This window comes from Oxyura jamaicensis, chromosome 12, assembly GCF_011077185.1.
Source record: "Oxyura jamaicensis isolate SHBP4307 breed ruddy duck chromosome 12, BPBGC_Ojam_1.0, whole genome shotgun sequence".
Taxonomy (NCBI): Eukaryota; Metazoa; Chordata; class Aves; order Anseriformes; family Anatidae; genus Oxyura; species Oxyura jamaicensis.
The window spans coordinates 14,189,686-14,208,026 of record NC_048904.1 but is presented as its reverse complement, the minus strand read 5'-3'; the positions used below and the strand labels follow the sequence as shown (position 1 = coordinate 14,208,026).

The window sequence follows — 18,341 nt, the reverse complement described above, 5'->3', positions numbered from 1 at the left end:
CTGCCTACTTAGGTTAGATACCAAGCTCCCATTGACTTTTCAGCTCTGAACCTACTCCTTACACTTTCGGACATCAGGGCTATTGAAATGGGGCAATGGAGGATCTCTTCTTAGCCCCTTGAGAAGCAGCTATTCCACTTGGCTAGGCTGCCCCAGAGATTTACATACGTCAGAGATTGTCTTGCAAACTAAACCACTACAATTCCTCAACTCATGTATGACACCACCCCCAAGACAGATTATTTTGGTCTATTTAATTACAATCTTCTTGAAAATGCTAAAGCTCTTTTTAACTAGCATAAATATTTGTAGTTTTAAAACACATTTTTGAAAAATATATCAATGTTTGGAGCTCACAAAGTTGTGGAAGAAACTCCAGTTATTTAAATCTTTTGTGAGTCCCAGAAATCACACCAAATAGAACCAATTTCCCCCAAGGATATATGGGGAAGTGCCAAATTGCTCTGTACTCTAGGCTTTAAAAATAACAGTACAGAACCTGCCTAAGAGGGAAAGTCATTAGGAGCTCACAGCTGCTACAAAGATCACAAGCTAAGTGACAGAGAAAAATTATCAAGAGAAATGCTATACAAACAGCAGATGTAACAGAGTTCAGCATTATGCAGACATTTCACAAAGGAGTTGCATTGCAATTTTGATATCTTCCCCAGCATTTACATTTTAAAAGTGCAAAGTGTACTAAAACCTTGAACATTTTATAGCTTTTATATCCCCATGGCACTCCCAAATAACAATTGCTTCTCTTTTTCTCTTCCCCCTCTCCACAGGGAGAAATACACTGCATTCAAGGAGGTGAGCTGAGCAAAGACAAAGAGGAATCGGGCAAAACTCTCAGCTGATCCTAACAGAATAGTTCCGTTTCTATCACGGATGAAAACCCGCATTAAAATGTGCACTTCCCCTAATTCTGCTTGTCAGCTCCAGTAAACAAGGGACTTCTGATTATACACTGGGCAGGATCAGCTCAGCCTAAGTCATAAATGGAAAAGCAGCATTACTTACATGTTAGCTTGATTTAATGTAATTTTGTTTTACCTCTTTTTGTATTTAGAAATCATATAATAGAATTGCTGGACTCTTTGAGTTCACTCCTAAAAAATACCCCCACTTCTGAAAAGCCTTACGTCAGCCCCTCCATCCCTGCATCACTACAAAATTCTTTTTAGAAGTTATTAGTATTGAAACATTTATGCCAAATGCTGCAGAATTTAACACAGATGAATCCAAAAAGGTTCTGTGGAGAATACTCTAAAAAGTTATAGAATGTAATAGGGAATTACATCCCTGCTAAGGAATTTTCTCTGACAGTTTAAATACTACATAGTAAATGTATTACTTTCTATTAAATTCTATAGGACTTTTCCATAAGGGAATTGTTGGTGAGGTTAATCACTTTAATTAACCTTTTTATGTTGATGCTGACTGTTTTCTCAACTGTACATGTTCCCAGCTGGCCAATATAAAGTTAATAGAAGAGGAAGATTAAGCTAAGATGGTGAAAAACACAGCAGTGGAAAAGACGGTCTTATGGTGTGAGAGCTGATCGTCTCAAAATGGCTTTTCCTACCACATAACATTCTAAGTGAATTTTAGTGCTCTGGAAAACTGCTATAATGGTGGATTCCTGTTCCACAGGAGACTGTGAAAAGGAGATAGTTCAAGAAAAGCTTCTCCCTTGCCAATATACCCCCTTTTTTTTGGTCTTTTTTAACATCAGTGTAGAACAATAAAAGGCCATTTCATCTGCAGCCCCTGTTCTCCAGTCCAGGCCACACAAAGCATTGGGATGCTGAGGCTGTCCTACAAGACGGGGCCTGAGAACATCCTCCAGCTTCATGTTGGCCCCTGACCATGCTTGGCTGTGCTGCACGGGCAGATAACATTGAGAGCAGAGGTCGGTTATCCATGGTCTGCCCTCCTAGGTTCACCTCCCCAAATTGTTACAGCAAATGCCTAAACCACAGGCTCACTGCAATAGACAGCAAGGCATAACTTAACATTCCTTTGTTATTAAAGTCAACGTGGTTCCTTTCATCAAAGCACAAAATGCTTCAAGAAGGCAAGACTAGTTGCAGCCTGTTATCTATGCCTCAGCTCAGAACATTATTTGCCCTTCGGCAGAAAGGGATGGCCTGGTGTTAATAAATATCACTCTGGAGGAAGTTCCAAAAAGTCACCATCCTAATTATGCTATTTTACCACATTTTATGTCTATGACATATTTATTTTCTCAGCATTTTCTATTGGTTACGCAATTAATGCCCTGGGATTTCTAAGTCATACTGGCTACGAAGTCATTCATCTGCATTTAAAACATCCCCGTGATTATATCATTTTTCCAACTTAAGTTTGCAGGCAGCCCACCAGGCCTGGTCTGATCCCAGGCTGCTCACTGCAGCCTAAACAAACTCCTCTGCAATTAGCACACAAATGCTTTTGGCACCTTGGAGTAGTACAGCCACTGTCCCTACCACCACCTCCATTATTCGCCCTCTCGTATCAAACAAACTTTCAGGTCCAGAGTCTTTTCTTCGCCTTCCTTCATCCTGCTTAGCCTCTTCCCCTGATTTTAACGGCGGCTGGCTAGCACACTGCTGCTCTTCGTGTTTAACTCTGCAGAACACATTGCTGTCCAAAGATGAATGGATACAGGCTCTTATTCTGTCCTTTCAACTTATCATTGACAACCCAAGAAACCAAAGTACATGGTTTCAATTGACCGTTAGTTACTGTAAAAAGTGTTCTAGTCTATGCTATTATGGCTAATTTACCTTTTAATTATATTGTCCATGCTAATGCTAATTGGAATTTGATATACCCAGGTTTAACGACCCATTTTCATTGCCTTTCTGAAACAAGTTAAAGATTAGTTTCTTCTAAACTTCAAAGAATTTCCATTTAAGTGTAAAATCAAACCGCTTCAGCATCACGCTGGCAATATAAGGGTCTGAGCAAGGATTTTTGCTACAGTGACTGAGCAGGAACTCGCTCCTTTGATTTGGCCTTATGCAGTGCTGCTGTTGTTTCCTATTACTTTAGTAAAGAGATGTCCTAGCAGGGGCTGAACTGTAAAAGCCTATGAATAGCAATGAGGAGGAATCAGGAACAAAGGAAGGATCCTAACCTAAAGGACTAAATTAGAGATGATCCATGGCTATGTTTTGATATTATTGTGATATTTTTCAGCGTAAAAGCAGCTAGTTCATCCATCCCTAAGATCATTTTTGATCTATTATTTTAATCCCAAATTAGAGAATTCTCTGCTAGTGCTCTCGCTGTTTCTTTTATCACAGCAAACATGAAGATGGCACACCAATAGACAGCAAATAGCATTTGAAGATCTCCCACAGGAACAGTGTAGATTTTTGCAATAATTTAGCACTAGTAGAAACTCTCTGATGGCACTCAAGAGAGAGGTGAGCTGGGGACAGCCTAAGCAGAAAAGGAAAATAAATAAACCAAAAGGACCGAGCCCAGGAATAACAGTGGAGGAATCATGAACAGATCATTAAAAATTCATGCAAGTGTGAGCAAGTCAGGACCACTGAGCTGGGCATGCTGCTAAGCTGTATACCTGAGTGATGCCTGCAGATGCAGGAGAGCAGAGGATGGAGGAGGACCGTTTGCTCGCTGTATCCTGCCCTTCTTTATGGTCTGGCGTGAGTCTGGCCAAAACCTCGCATTCCCCATGTGAAGCTACGGCTGCTCTGAGTCCTCCTCTGAGGACTTCCAGACAGAACTTTGTGGCTGCTGCTGGGCTGCAATTAACAGACAGCCTGGAGGTGTTTAAGAAACACACGGATGTGGCACTAAGGGACATGGCTTGGTGATGTGACTCGGTAGGTCGGGCTGACAGCCGGACTCAGCGATCTGGAAGTCTTTTCCAACCTCAGTAAATCTATGATATCTGGATTTCTTTTAGAGTTTCTCCTCTACTTTTTCTCTTAATTCATGCCAGTTTGTTAGGGTGGGTCAGGCAGTGAGACAGAGACTCCAGGAAGACCTCTCCTGCAGCATTTCTTCATCCTCCAGCTTCACAGTGCTGCTTTCCTTTGCTTTCACTACAGCAACGCACAGCCTGAGAATACCTCTAATTATGGCAGTTTTGGGCCAGGGTTATAAAACATTTCCCAGTGCAGCAATGTCTGCTAGCAACACGCTTTTGAAATGGCATCCTTCTACTGCCAAATTCCTTGGTGTAGACACAGTTCTAAGTATGAGTCTGGTGTAAGCTATGTCTAATCTGTAAAAGATGCCAGTGTAACTACACAGTGTTTTTAGTGCCTCAAGAAATGTGCAAAGCGCAGCATTATCTCAGTCTTCAATGCCACCCTTCACTAGAGAATACCGTTCTGAGGTCACTGGTTAAAGACAGCTAGTGACCCCTGCCCCAGACAGCAGCAACTGTGAGAACAGCATTAGCAAATCCCTGCCCCATCGCTGAAGATATGGATTTATGTTATTTTCTTACATTTCAGGACATTTAGAAGAAGGTGCCACTGGAGTATAAAGATATTTTCAATTTATGTGATGAGGGAGCTAGACAGCCTGCCTCCGAGTTCAGCGAGCCTGTTCAGACTCCAAATTGGCAATGATTCATTACCCTCACACAGGCACTGGCAGGAGAGAGGTCTGCAGAGATTGCATTCACCCACTCTAATCGCTCCCGCAGCAGCACTGACCAACTCACTCCAGAATTAGGGAGGAGGTAAATAAAATTGTCTGATCTCAGAAATCCAACTAGGGTGTCGTATTATAAAAATGCATAGTTAGCTTTGGGGACGGAGGGTCATTTCTTGGCTTAATGTTCCCTTCTTAGTGCAAAAGGACATGACGACTCAGAGAAAACTTACTGTGTTATTCCAACAACAGGCCAGGGAGAGGGAGTGAAAAGCTTCCCCGTGGGAGGTGGCACTTCACACCCTTCTTGGAGACAAGAATTTGGAGGGCACATGCCCTATATAATCAGGCTGAGTATCAGGGGAATAGAAGATGTGACATCAGTTTTTAACAACAGAATCAGAAGGGATTTCAGGCACTACAGCCTACTACGTCTGACTTGTCTACAGGGCAAACTGCTAGACGCTATAATAAATAGCAGAGTCAGGGAGTGCCTCGAACACGCTGTGGAGAGGTCCCTTGGAAGCCCATAGGTAAGGACAGTTTAGAAGAGAACTGCATATTTAGTTTTCCAAAGTGGTTTTGAAAAGGTCTCTCAGAAAACATTACTTAAAAACCTCATCTTTCGTGAAGCAGAAGGAAAATTGCCCCTGTATTACTAAGAGGCATTCACCACCCAGGAATTGTCAGTGTTCACGTTTCACCAGTGGGACCTTACAGGGACCTAATCTATTCATAAATGGACTGCAAAGCAGACAAAGCGTGTTTATGAGGAAAAATTATTCAGGATAATTAGAAAAAAAAAAAAAAGCTGTTTGTTAAGGGAAGCAGAATGATCTCACAATACTGAGTGGCTGAATGATAAAATGGCAAATGAAATTCAATGTTGATAAATGCAAAGTGATGTACTTGGGAAAAACAACCCTAACTATATACACACTGACAGGTTCCCAATTTGCTATCGCTATTTGGTGACGAGACCTTGGGGTCAGAGCTGATGGTTTTCTGGAGGTGTCAGCTCAGTGCTCAATGGTTGTTAAAAAACAAATAGTATATTAGGAAGGATGAAAGTAATAGGAAACCAAACAGAAAACATCACTGTGCTCCTGCAGAACTCTGCAGTAAACCCACTCATTACATACTGTGCACAGCTTTAGCCTTCCCACCTTGAAAAGGATATGGTAAGGAAAGAAAAAGGTATAGAGTGAACATGTTGTCATAAATCTAGAATGGCTTCCTCAAAAAAAAAAAAAAAATTTAATTCTTCAGATCTGAAAAAAAAAGATGATTTGAGAGCAGTACACAGAATTATGTGAGGCATTTAAGTGAACAAGCTTTTGTAATGTAAAAACTAGGAGGTGCCCAGAGAAGTTATTAGGCATGAGTTAAAACCAAAGGAAGTCTGTTCTTGTGTAACAAATTGTAGAATTCATTGCCATGGGATGCTTTGGGCACCAGAACTCTAAAAGGGTTCAAGAGGCAATTAGAAATTTGTGGAAGAAAGGTCTATCAAAGACTATTAAATATAACGATGCCAAGAAAATCTCTGGCTAGACAATGAGTAGATGTAATCTCTGGCTCAGGAAGCCTCTCAATCTCTGCTCAGTCTTGTTCCAGAGCACACAAAGAAATAGGCACCCAACTCTGCCCCAGTGCTGCCCTGTAAAAGTGTAGTGCCTCACCCCGTATGCCACAGCAGAAAGGTGCTGCAGCTGCCTGAGAGCAAGCCCAAAAGCCTCCTTGAGCTTTTCTCAGTTTTAGGTCGAACAAATTCCAAGCTGAAATACAAAGAGTTGCATAAGAAACCAGCACTGCCAACACAGGAGTGTGGACTTCAGTTCAAAAAGCTATTTGTTGCTGAGTATTAAATCAGGCCTTATATTTCCAGTTTATATCAAAAATTGAAAATTCATGGGACTCAAAGGAAATCTCAACAATTCTGTATACACAAGAAAGCTCAGATATCACCAGACAATAAAGCTGGCTACTGGCACTGTGATTACCCCCAGGGAATAAGGAATTGTTGTGGATGTACTTTCCATCAAAAGGTTTGTGAGTTCAAAGTCCTTTTTAACTCTCCACATAAACCGCTTCCTAAGCACATTCACAAAATATTTAGCTGTAATTACACTCATTTTAAGAGGAGGAGGGAGGGAGTATTCATACAATTTACTTCCATGGGAATCTTCATGTAAAAAACAGCTCAATACAATCCACAACACGCTGCCAAAAACACAGGAAGAGACTAACACCAAAAACCAGCAACAAACAACTGGAGAACGTTTACCTTCTGCATAGGGCAGGTTATGTTTGTGCATATGTTCGTCTTTCCTTTCTCAGGTTCCATCATAAAACCTCTTGCCACAGAAACTTCTGAGGATATTTTTGATCCTTTTCTCATTTAAATAATCCCATGTGCTGGCTGTCTTTGGGAGGATTTATTTATTCTGTAGTACTGATCATTCCCCCCCCCCCCAGCAACTCCTTGCCATTCTTCTCTCTTCCTTTTAGACGTAAAGAGCAGATTTTTGTAAAAAGGACTATCAGAAGAACCTGATAGCCCTTTTCAGAAGTTCCCTAGCATGGAGGTAGGAGGTACATCATGAATACTGCTCATGTGTACTGTGTGTGCATACTGCCCAATCCCTCAGCAGCACGTCTGTGATCTAGATCAGGTGTCATTTTACCTACAGAATCTGTGAAAAATTCTGGGTTCACTCTTCCATCCCATCACTGTGAACCATAAGGGAGAGAATCAGGCCCACGAGGTGTCAGCAGGGCAGAACAGAAGCACCAAAAGTGAGATGGATGGTTTATGCCAGAGAGCAGTCGTCTCGTTCCTATTTCCTTATCTTTACTCTAGGAGAAGATATCATTTAGTCTTTAGGAAGTGGAGACCTCAGCTACACAGAAATACATCTGAAGTAGCTATACAGACTTCAAAGGATAGCCTCCAAATTTTGAGCAAGTGGGGAGAACAGAATGTGGTGTGCGCAGTGTAGTCGTAGGAGTCTAACTTCCTTCGGAGGGGACCCCGCAGTCCCCAGCACAGGACTAATTGACTAAAGCCATCTCTCCTGACTGGCTGCCACGGCATGGCACTCGCAGCAGGGAGCTCCAGGAGGAAAGGAAAAATAGGGCTATTAGAGCAGTGTTTTCCTTTGCTAAAACATGGGCGGAAGGTGTCCAACATTTGTTAATAGCAGTGATTTTGTGACAGCTGAAGCAAAGCCAGCTTAAAGCCAGACCAAGTTTACAGATGTGTTGCTGATTATTTTGAATAATTAAATGGTGTAAAACCCAGCTGTGATGAATAGCACTGGGGTCGCAATTCATAAATAATTGAGAAGAGTGAGTCGCATTTGATCATCCTGATCAAATTCTCCTCTCTGGAGAATAAATGTTTGTCCTGAATACCATCAACATTGTTAAATGCCTCAATATTCCTGCTCAGCCATCCAGCCAGCAGTCAATTGAACTAAATCACTTTAACACCTTACACATTTGCCTTCCTCATGAATACAAAACGTTTCTAACTTGCACAACGCTTTTGGGGCATCAGACAAAGCAGACTCTCTTTATAGACAGTAACCAAACAGCAACAATAAATGTTTTAAATGATCCCATTAAAAACAATTCCTGCATACAGTCTTGTCTTTACTGCAGTAAGTAAGGAAGCTGTAAATATTAGACCACCTATTTTGTTTCGTTGCTCTGTTTGTAAGCAGAGCTACCAGTGTGATTCACATGCATCACACAAACACACCTCTTTCTGCTGATAGGGAAGCCAGCACCACAGCTCCATTGCAATTTCCTGGGGCTCCTCCTGCTTCTAAACACTTCCAAAAGTTCAGCTGTGACTGTGATGAGACTGAAAGCAATGCCTAAAAACTAGCCAGAGAATACTGACTCATATTTACTGGGCCTGATTGCAGTCCATCCTCATCCTTTGGGATGTTTACTATGTTTGGGCAGCATGGGTAACCCAGTCATGGCAAACTGCTTTCATTTCATTGGAATTACTTCAAATTTACAGCGTATATCTAAGTCAGAACCTGTCCTAAGCAGCTAACAAGATGTAACATTAAGTAAATACTACCAAACAAGTCCTGAAGCCTTTCTCTTTGGTTTTACTAAAGCAAAATAACCGATCACTTCAACAGCAATCTTTCCTGCTGAACAGACGACCAACAAGGACTCCAGGAACTGACACAGTGCAAATGAAAGGAACAGCCATAGTTTGGGGGTTTTATACAAGACCAAACTATTACTCATCCTCACAGTGAGCACTGTTTTGCTCTTCTTGGGCAAAGGGTGATTTCTCAGTGTGATGGAGAAAAGAAAATACTGGGCCAACAAGACTAAAGTAAGCTGCAGATTGTAAGAGAAACATAGACTTAAAAACACCTGCTTGTGCCTTCATGTTGCAGGCAGCTTTTTCTGTTTAATAAAAACACAGTAAGGTCTCCCTTAAAGGCACTAATTCCAGTAGAAGGTTGCCTCAGACCCTTGCTCTGTGGCTTGAAACCATCTGTAAATGTCCACTCCCAGTTTACTCGTAACTGGTGGCAAATTGGTATTTCCCTGTTTATTCTTATACATTTGAGCACTGCATATACCTGATACAACAACATCACACAGATGTCATACAGCCCCTTACTATTAATATGCAATTAACTTTAGGGAAAACGACATTTTATTAGTGGATCATTAAATCATACCTCAAAGTCTTCTGAGAACCCATGCTGGTTATTAGAATACAGCTCACTGATGTGTTTAACGAACTGCTTGACTGGAATCGCTTCCATATCATCTGTAGAAAGAAAGAGATGTTCAGAGTTGCTATTTGTCTTACATGTAAAACTTCAACATTTACTTTCTCAACTGCAAACTTGGGAAAGAAAGCATTCACTCCGTATCACGTAGATCTGAGTTCCCAGGACCATAGTTAGTTTAATATGCAGTAATAAGAAATCTTGATGAATCTGGCCAATTTTGAGGCAAATTCTTTATATTATACTTGTAATTCTAACCACTGCAAATATGAATATTGAGAGTCTATTCCCTGTGATGCTTATTTGCAAAGTCCAATTGAAGTTCAGGCATCTTTTTGTTCTTTTATGCACTTTGAAGATAGCTGTGAAGGGGATGAAGATGCCAAAGAACAGAATAGACCCCAAATAGGAAGGTACAGTACACAATTGCACCCGGTAAGTTTTTATCAGATTGAGCAGAAGCACAAGCTTTTCTCCCGCAATGGAGAAGTTATTAACTTTTTCCTTTTACACAAAAATGTAGTATAAAAAAGAATGTAGCATGATGCCGTCCCTGAGCAAAAGAACAGGCAACCCAACAGCGACAGTAATTTGTGCTTTCTCTCATGCCAGACTCTATTCATAACACTGAATATGTATTCTGCTGGACCTTCCATTTACGCTCAGCATAGTGCAATTGCTACCCAATATACCAATAAATCACCCACCAACACTTTCTTAGAAGTAAGAAATCAAATGCTGGAACAGAACTAAAGACAAGCAAGACTATTTCTAGCACCTCCACCTCTGGACAGATGCTAATAAAACTGGGGTGTGGGATGGTTGCCTTGTTTTTCTCTTTCTCTCTCAAAAAAGGCCTAGATGTTGTTATAACCACCACTGCAGTTGGTAGAAACACTGCGCTTGCCAAGATTCATTAGTTAATATTTTCGGTCTGGCATTTGGAAAATGTAAATTGCTATACAACTGTGATTACTTTCAGCATGTGAAATAATCTATTGCCTGATGGCTACTATTGTCTGATTGCATGATTTTATGGCAATACTCCGGTATTTAAGTATCCCGTTTAATATTCTTCTGAAGATCGCATCCAGTTTATGTTTACTCCCAGTAATTCAGTGGTGTATTTTTGCTCCCATTTAACAGCCATATGGTTTGGTGCTACAGCTGCATTATAATCTGGATTCCTTTCCTTTTAAACATCTACATTATGATAGAAAAAATCCAAATATTTCTACAGATACTTAGCAAAATTTAACGATAAATAAATAGATGTGACATTTACTGTATTCAGAGTGAAAGATCTTTGGCAGCTAAAACCCCTAAGCTGTCACATATGCTTTTCTTAGCAAAGGGTATGAAGATCTGTATGTGTAAATGAGGTTCTTCTTTGGCAAGAATTTTATAGATCCAGCCCTGACAATCTGATTGCTCTCCAGCTGATGGCAGTTCATATTGACCATGTCATTACTTCTCTACTCTTATTTTATCAGGTAGCGCTCCAGGGTGGTTTTTGCATCTATTGACATTTTCAGATTTCAATCAGCTCTCTTCTATTTTATTTACAAGAGCCAATTGTTAAAGATATGTTTGCAATCTGATCACCTCCCCGTATAGTAATGCTACTTTAATTAACCACATGCTCATTTACTGAATAACAAAGAATTCAAAACATTTGACAAGTGTATGCTCATCTTAGCAAAAAGCTGCAGCATGTAGAAATGCTGGCACTTTACAATATTTAAGTGCTAACATTTATTCTGCGTAATATTGAGAACATCACTATCTCATAACAACATTTGTATTAATGTTTTTGCTGCCAAGACACTTGAGTGGAATGATCTATAGGAACAGCAGTCAATAGCAAGAGCCTGTAAAATAATCTTTCATCTCCTGAAAAGTAACCCATACATCCCTAATTTCTTTGAAAATAACTTGCGCTATGATGGCAATTTCACAAACTGTTACAAGAAGAGTTCCATATGTATTATTATTATTATTATTTTTCTTGAGTAGTTTAGCTCAGCTGCCACCAACCAAGATCAAGGATTCACTGTAGCACACCAGTGTCCAATTTAATTTTGCAGAAGGCAGAATTTCATTTTAATTGTGATCTGTGAGCCAAAAAATACATTAGAGATAACGTGCTCTCCAGTCCACTGAATTCCCACCAATTTCAAGGATGGGTCTGCACCAGAGATCCATGGCAAAATATGGTTAGTTTTCTTTTATCATCATCACTGCATGGTGGCAGTATCTCCCCACCTTTAGAGCCACTGTTAATTCACTGCTCTGTTATTCACTATTCTTTATTTTTCTCCTCCCTTTTTCCTCTTCTGCATTTTCTCTTGTACAGCCCCTTCTGATTCCCTCCAGAAGCCATAATCCAATGTGGTTTCTTACCCCATTTGATAACACGGGCAACAATTAAACAGCAAATAAATAGTAAATACTGTTGACATACGAGCTCACTGGGAGAAAGGGATCTTAGGCCACTGAAGGTGCCCATTAACTCAGGAAAACCAAGTTGGAACAAAGGTAATTGTTTGAAGATTAACATCAGAAACACAAACTTTAGTAACTCAATAGACACTATTTCCAGCTTCTAAACTGCTGGGATAATGTGGTCCTACTGACCATGCAAGATCTGGCAGACACTGTGCAGCACCTAGGAGGAGGCCACCCCTGCAGGGATGCTCGCAGCCTGTATTTTTTGATTCATGCCCCCTAACACCAAATCCCCAGCTAGGAGCAGACATTACCCCAGGTAGGTATACCCTATATAAGCATATTTAGCCTTGGGCAGCTTGTCAGACCTCTGGGAAAATACGTAGCAATATACTCAGTGCTCTTGAATGGTATCTGCTCTGATGTTACCTGAAGATAGCTGAGACCTTCTCTAAGAAAACCAACAGATGTAGCTAGATGCACATGATATGCTTTTCCTTGTGCTGTCTTCAGTCCAAAGGCTTTGATTAAGCCTTCTTTCCATCTTGAAGACAAATAGACTTCAATGACTATAATTCTTTTAGTCGATTGAAGAGATTAATGGAATCCTATAATGGCTAATTAAGAGCTCTAATAGTTGTTCTGTGCATATTCCCTTTTGCACCATATACTTTTTCCCATCCAGAAACCAGAATGACGTTTGATATTGTTGGTACGATGCTTACATTTTGCAAGACCTACACATTCTTCAAAGAGAATAGGAAATGTTTTAATAACATACCTTTACCTCCAACACCAACAATGTAATTACAACTCTGTCTAGCTTGGATTTAGCCATCTGTTTTATCAGTGTAAATAAAGTGATTCTAGCTTTACACCATTACAAAATTTAAGCTGAATCTGGCACCATACTAGCATATTAACCCTTTGTGTTATACAGAGAAAGAAATAATCTTAGATGGAAAGAGGCAGAAGTCTCCACATCTTAAATAACTATACATATTTGTATTTATTGTTATAAACAGTATAATTTATAATAATAATATTTATAAGCAGATACCACTGAAGCTGATAGGCGAGGGTATGTTTCATTACAATGCTAGACAATTAACTTTTATGGAGTTCCCATCTTCACTTGCTGGTCCAAGACAAGTATCTGAGAGAAGTATCACAAACAAAACTGAAGGGAGTCTAACACAGCTCACTTTCTTCCACAAAAGAAGAATGCTAAGAAGAAAGATGTGTTTAAAAAAGGGTAGAAGAGGAAAACCTTTACTTGCATATGCATAATACATTCTCTTAGAAGGCAACCACCTTCAAAAGAAGTTCAAAATATAAAGAAGTAATAAAATTAGTACAGGGTTACATTTAAAATTTGGACAATTAGTAATCCTGCCAGGATGGATTTTCCTCCACCTCCCACTTGATAAGCTGCCTTTGCAAAGTTAAAGCAATAGAGGCCAACTGAAAAAGAAAAATGGGATATCATATCAGAGATGGCATTTCCACATAATAAGATCTGGGACTCATTTTGATTCATTTACAGCCCGAGAGCTCACTGGATGGTTTAGTGGTATTGGATTGGAATAGATGGGTTTGGGTCATGAATTAATCCAGAAGGTCAAAAGCAAAATGCTTCTTCGTTTTACCTTTGTCTAGTTTGGCGTTTTGGCATTTTGAAGACGAGCCATTTGACACACATGGAGAAGTCTTGGTAAGAAGATTCTCCCATGTCTTTCATTGCGTGTGTAAATGCTTTTGTTTTTTTCATCTATCATCTTACTCACCCTACTAAATCCAATGCATTCCCTGTATCTTAAGCCTTACTTTAAATGTGAACACTTATTCCAATTCTTAGTCACTGCACTTTGGCCTCTCATCTGTAAGGCTGCCTGGATTCATGTGCCGTAGCTGCTATGTGGCTTGGCCCATCTGCTCGAACAGCAGCCATGTACTGCACCGCTCAGCAGACCTGGGCCATCCCTTGCATCTCAGAAGCACCCCCATCAATTCTCAGTGTGCTAGCCACAGATCACTTCAGCCAAAGGACAAAAGGATTGACCCACTCCCTTCTCCCTGCCTACGCGGCTGTGAACTGAACCAGCCTGCTAATCTGTCTGATGAATATAAGAAAGGATTAATGGATTTGTGGGGAGGGGAAGCAGGATTAGTTGTCAGTGGGGTAAACGGGTTGATCCTACTCAGTGCCATGGGGAATAAGTGACTATTCCCAGAAAGGGAAACTGCTCTTTCTGAAGACAGCGCAAACCTAAACAGGCTCATGACAATCATGAAACCAGTGATGTCACTATTGACATTAATCCTGGAGCATCCACTTCTCAGTGATGTATCCTCACATTTCTCATCTCCAGCAAAATAGTTTTGGAAAAATTCTGCATGCAGCTGAAAAACCTGGCACCAATATTTAGGATGCATATTACTTAAAACTGAGTCTAACAGCCAGTCCATAAGTTACAATATGTACCAGGTGCTACGGCAGAGCCTGCCCGTACATGCAGCACTGCAGCAGAAGTGCACGTGCAGCGTGATTCCAGCAGATTCATTTACACAGCCAGCAATGGGGCCCTTGCAGCCCAGACTTAAATAGGATCTATGCAGCTGTACAACACGGGATGAGCGCACACAACACACAGCACTCAGTGGGGATGTAAAGCCCCAGATGTCTGTATCCGCTCTATCTCTGGAACAGCAGCTAATCACAAAGAATATTGCAAGGATTAATAGCACACCCTTGGGTGAAATTCTGCCCCAGCGGAGGTTATTGAAAAACTCCTATCAAATTCATTATGGTCTAGAGAGAAGCTTAGACAAAAACCTCTAAGCCTACAGACTATCAGCATACTCTGAAGTACACAAACTTACAGGGGCCAAAAACTTCACATGCAGCTGAAATTTTGGCACTGATTGAAATGGAAATGTTTGAGCAGGCAACTCCACAGCCAGATCCTGCCCTAACTCATGCCAGTACTTGACTCCATGAAAAATTCCCCGTGTAAAAATGGGCAGTGCCCAGCTTTCTTCAAAGGATTTTAGATTTAATTTGAATTATACACACTTATATAGGCAAAGCCTTTAATTCTGCAGTATACTGGGTTTCCTTGCTTAACTATTTAAAATAAGGATGCAACTGAAGCCATTGTATTTAATTTGGAATAATTAATTTTTCTGACTGATCATATTGCTTGCTGTATAAAAATAGAAATATAAGGATGTTTTATTTGTATAACATGAGTATCAATTAATTTGTGATAAAACAAAAGCCATTAAAAACTCCTTAATATTGAGAAGGTTTTTTTTTCTGTGGAGATCATTTCTGCATAAATACTAAAAAGGCAACATAGCAGGTTTCATTCTAGGAGCTCCAGCTACATGCTGAAAGTCCATTATAGCTGGCATCCTCCTGAATTCACTGACCTCAGTGAAATTACAAATTAGAAGAAATGAAGATAAATAATAAATGACTGAGAGTTGATTACTGGGGATACCATTCCTCATTAATTATCACATCTTTGTAATTATGTGTTTATCAAATCCTGTTTTTAATAAAAATGTCATTCAATGTGAAAAGGCGTGTAAAACTGAATACATTTGAGAGTCCTGCATAGGTGGAAATGTTGAAAGAAAAAAAAAATCTTTTTCTTCTAGATAATTACTATCTATTTGTTATAATCAAGTCAAATGAATACAAGGATGAGTTTCTGATAAAGGAGAGACACGAAAAAGCAGAATATGAAAAATCACCTGTGTAATACTGTAGCTACATTCATCTCTCTTGCTTCAAGATTTAATCTACTACAATGCTATTAGCCATGTGTCAGTCAGGAATATAAAGATCTTAATGATAAAATTTTATGTGTCAAAATAAGAGCTCAGTTTAAATCTGCTTGTACAAATCTTAGGTTAGGTTATCATTAATTATAAATGTAATAGCAATATACTTCTTCCCTTTAAGCAAAAAATATAATTTTCAGTCCAAGAGAATGAAATCATATGATTTTTCCTGTAGCACAGACATTAAACATGATCTTATTTGGTATTGTCTGCTAAGGAGGATGACTTTAATGTCACACATTTCCATCCTCTGGTCCAGTTGTGCCATTAGTTACACACACACCTTACACTTCAGGTTTAGCATGTGGAGGTCAACTCTGGAGCACTCTGCAGTCCAGTGCAAAGGCTTTCTGAAAAGAAAGAATCTCCTCACATTCCACATGGTCACCATTAAAATGTTTCTGGGTGATTGAGTCAGCTCCTGAAGCCTCCATTACAATACCATAATTAGATATCCACCATAAATTCTTTGCTGTGCTGCAGGAGCAGGGCTGGTCAAAGAGAAAAAGAAAGGTGGATGTTCCCTAAAATACCTTGATATTTTCCTGGCTTCAGAGGATGGCTGTGTTTGCAATATTGTGTTCATGAATTTAATTGAAGCTGAAGATAGGTACGATTCACAATATGGTGCTGGAACATAAATCCGCGGGGAGCAGAAAGCAGATACGAAGTCTTAAACAGCTGAAGAGCGCTACTTCGGTGCTCAGTGAAAAACACCATGTCCTTGAGAAATAAGTCCTCAGCTGCAGTTAGCACTTTTCCCTGTCCCTTACCAGTTCTTAGCACAGCAGATCACTGTGTTCAGCACACTGTCACTGCAGTGGCCACTCACCTTGCCACTGACGTGTTCTGGTGCTCCACTCTTCTGGCCTGGGATGCAACCGAGGACAGCTGCATCTCAGCAGAAAACAGTAAGGAACCAACCTCAGTTGGGGACCTGCAGTTTCCTTGTCAAGTGAGGTACCTTGCTACAGTCTTTTAATAGAAACAGTTCATTGTAGGGTGGTTGCCACCACAAAATAACAGAAATGCAGGAGGTAGGCTTGTAGAAAACACAGCTAATCTAACGACCATATGTTTGTCAGGAAAGGTTGAAGGGAACCATGGTTATTGAAGAAATAAGAAAGCAGCTTTCAAAAGTTTGCAGAAGATCCAACAGAAGCTAACCATTAAGAAGATGGACTCTTAACAGGATGACTTATTGTAATGATGAAAAGACAGAGAGATATGATGGAGGATGTCTGCACTGGCCTTCATGCCCTTGCCTGATAGCATGAGGTGGCCAAGACACCTTTTCACTGCAGTGCACTTGACTATTCCACAATTTCTTTGGCTCATGCAGTCATCCTTTGTCATTCTTGAAGTATGGCAGCGTTTCTCCCACAGATTCTATCGCTGGTTACTTTAAATACACTATTCAGAAACTCCAGTGATAGTTAAAAATATGAATTTACTGCCATTTAAACCTAAAACTGCGTGCACCATGACCTAGGTGCACTAGGAAGTGCTCCTGAGTCTTGCAGTCTAGACACAACTGAAAGGACTGGCATCACATCCGAGGCATTTTACTTCTACTGAAAATGGTGAAAGACAGCTGGAATAATACGCTAAATGAACCAGCTGCGTTGGCCAGCTGTTCTGTTCTTTATGAGCAGTGTTTCTCTGGACTGTGGTCAAGACTATGCAGAATTTTGAGTTTCACCACAGGGTCAAGCCTCGGCTATCTCTGCGCTGATCTCCCAAGTCCTGCTGGCATCGGTGCCACGATGCCTGTTGTGCCCTTGGGCTGGGCAAAGAACCAGGAAAACCACAGGAAGCTCCAGAACAATGCTCCAACCAAAAGCAGGAAAGCTCTGAAACAAATGATAGGAGGAAGATGGAAGGAGCGAAATTTGTGCTAATTCCACTGTTTGATACCATCTCAGGTACACAGATAGACACTTCTACACTGCTTTCATGGAGCAGGTCTTGTGACAAGAACAAAGGAAGGCTGATGGAGATGCCTTTTGTTTTGTGGTGTGCAAAATATACAGCTTTGCAGAAATGCTGCTGCTCTTATTCCTACTTATCTGATTCCAATGAAATGGATCAAGTCCAGAAACTTTTTAAACAGATACTAACCCACTGACAAAAACAAACAAATGGGTAAAGGAGCTGGTTTGCTGGGAGAGACGTTGCCATTATAGTGAAGATATCCATGCAAAGATGATGTAGGCATGGCCAAAATTAACTGAGTACAGTGGCAAAGAGAAAGGATATGGAGAAATGATTTTGTTTGGCTGAATGGAAGTGGTTTCAGAGTTCTGCCACTGATAACAGATGTGTTAGTCAGGCACAAGGCTGGGAGTTTAGATTTATACCTCGGTTGTAATATCCAGTGGCTGACTATCCAGTTAGTATCTCCTTTGTCCTGTGTTTCTCTAGATCAAGCAGTGCAGATAATTATGAATAATGATAATGATTTGGGTCTCAGAGCAAATTTGCACAGATAACCACATGCCTATGGGTGATGTGGCTTCATGCACAATAATTAAGCATGTATGCTACAGGAAGTGAAGTAGAAAATGGGTAAAATCATTCCTTTACAAAAAGATTTTTCAGATTTTTGGCCCCAAAAAGCTGTAC

The 18,341-nt window shown here is 40.3% G+C and overlaps 1 protein-coding gene across 2 annotated transcripts in view; it reads right to left on the bottom strand.

The window, feature by feature from the left end:
• PTPRG (protein tyrosine phosphatase receptor type G) overlaps positions 1–18,341 on the bottom strand; it is a 400,862-nt gene that overhangs the window by 21,703 nt on the left and 360,818 nt on the right. For both annotated transcript variants that reach the window (XM_035338056.1, XM_035338057.1), the window contains one exon: positions 9,363–9,454. In XM_035338056.1, the coding sequence (XP_035193947.1) occupies positions 9,363–9,454 (92 nt within the window). The remainder of the gene's footprint in view (positions 1–9,362; positions 9,455–18,341) is intronic.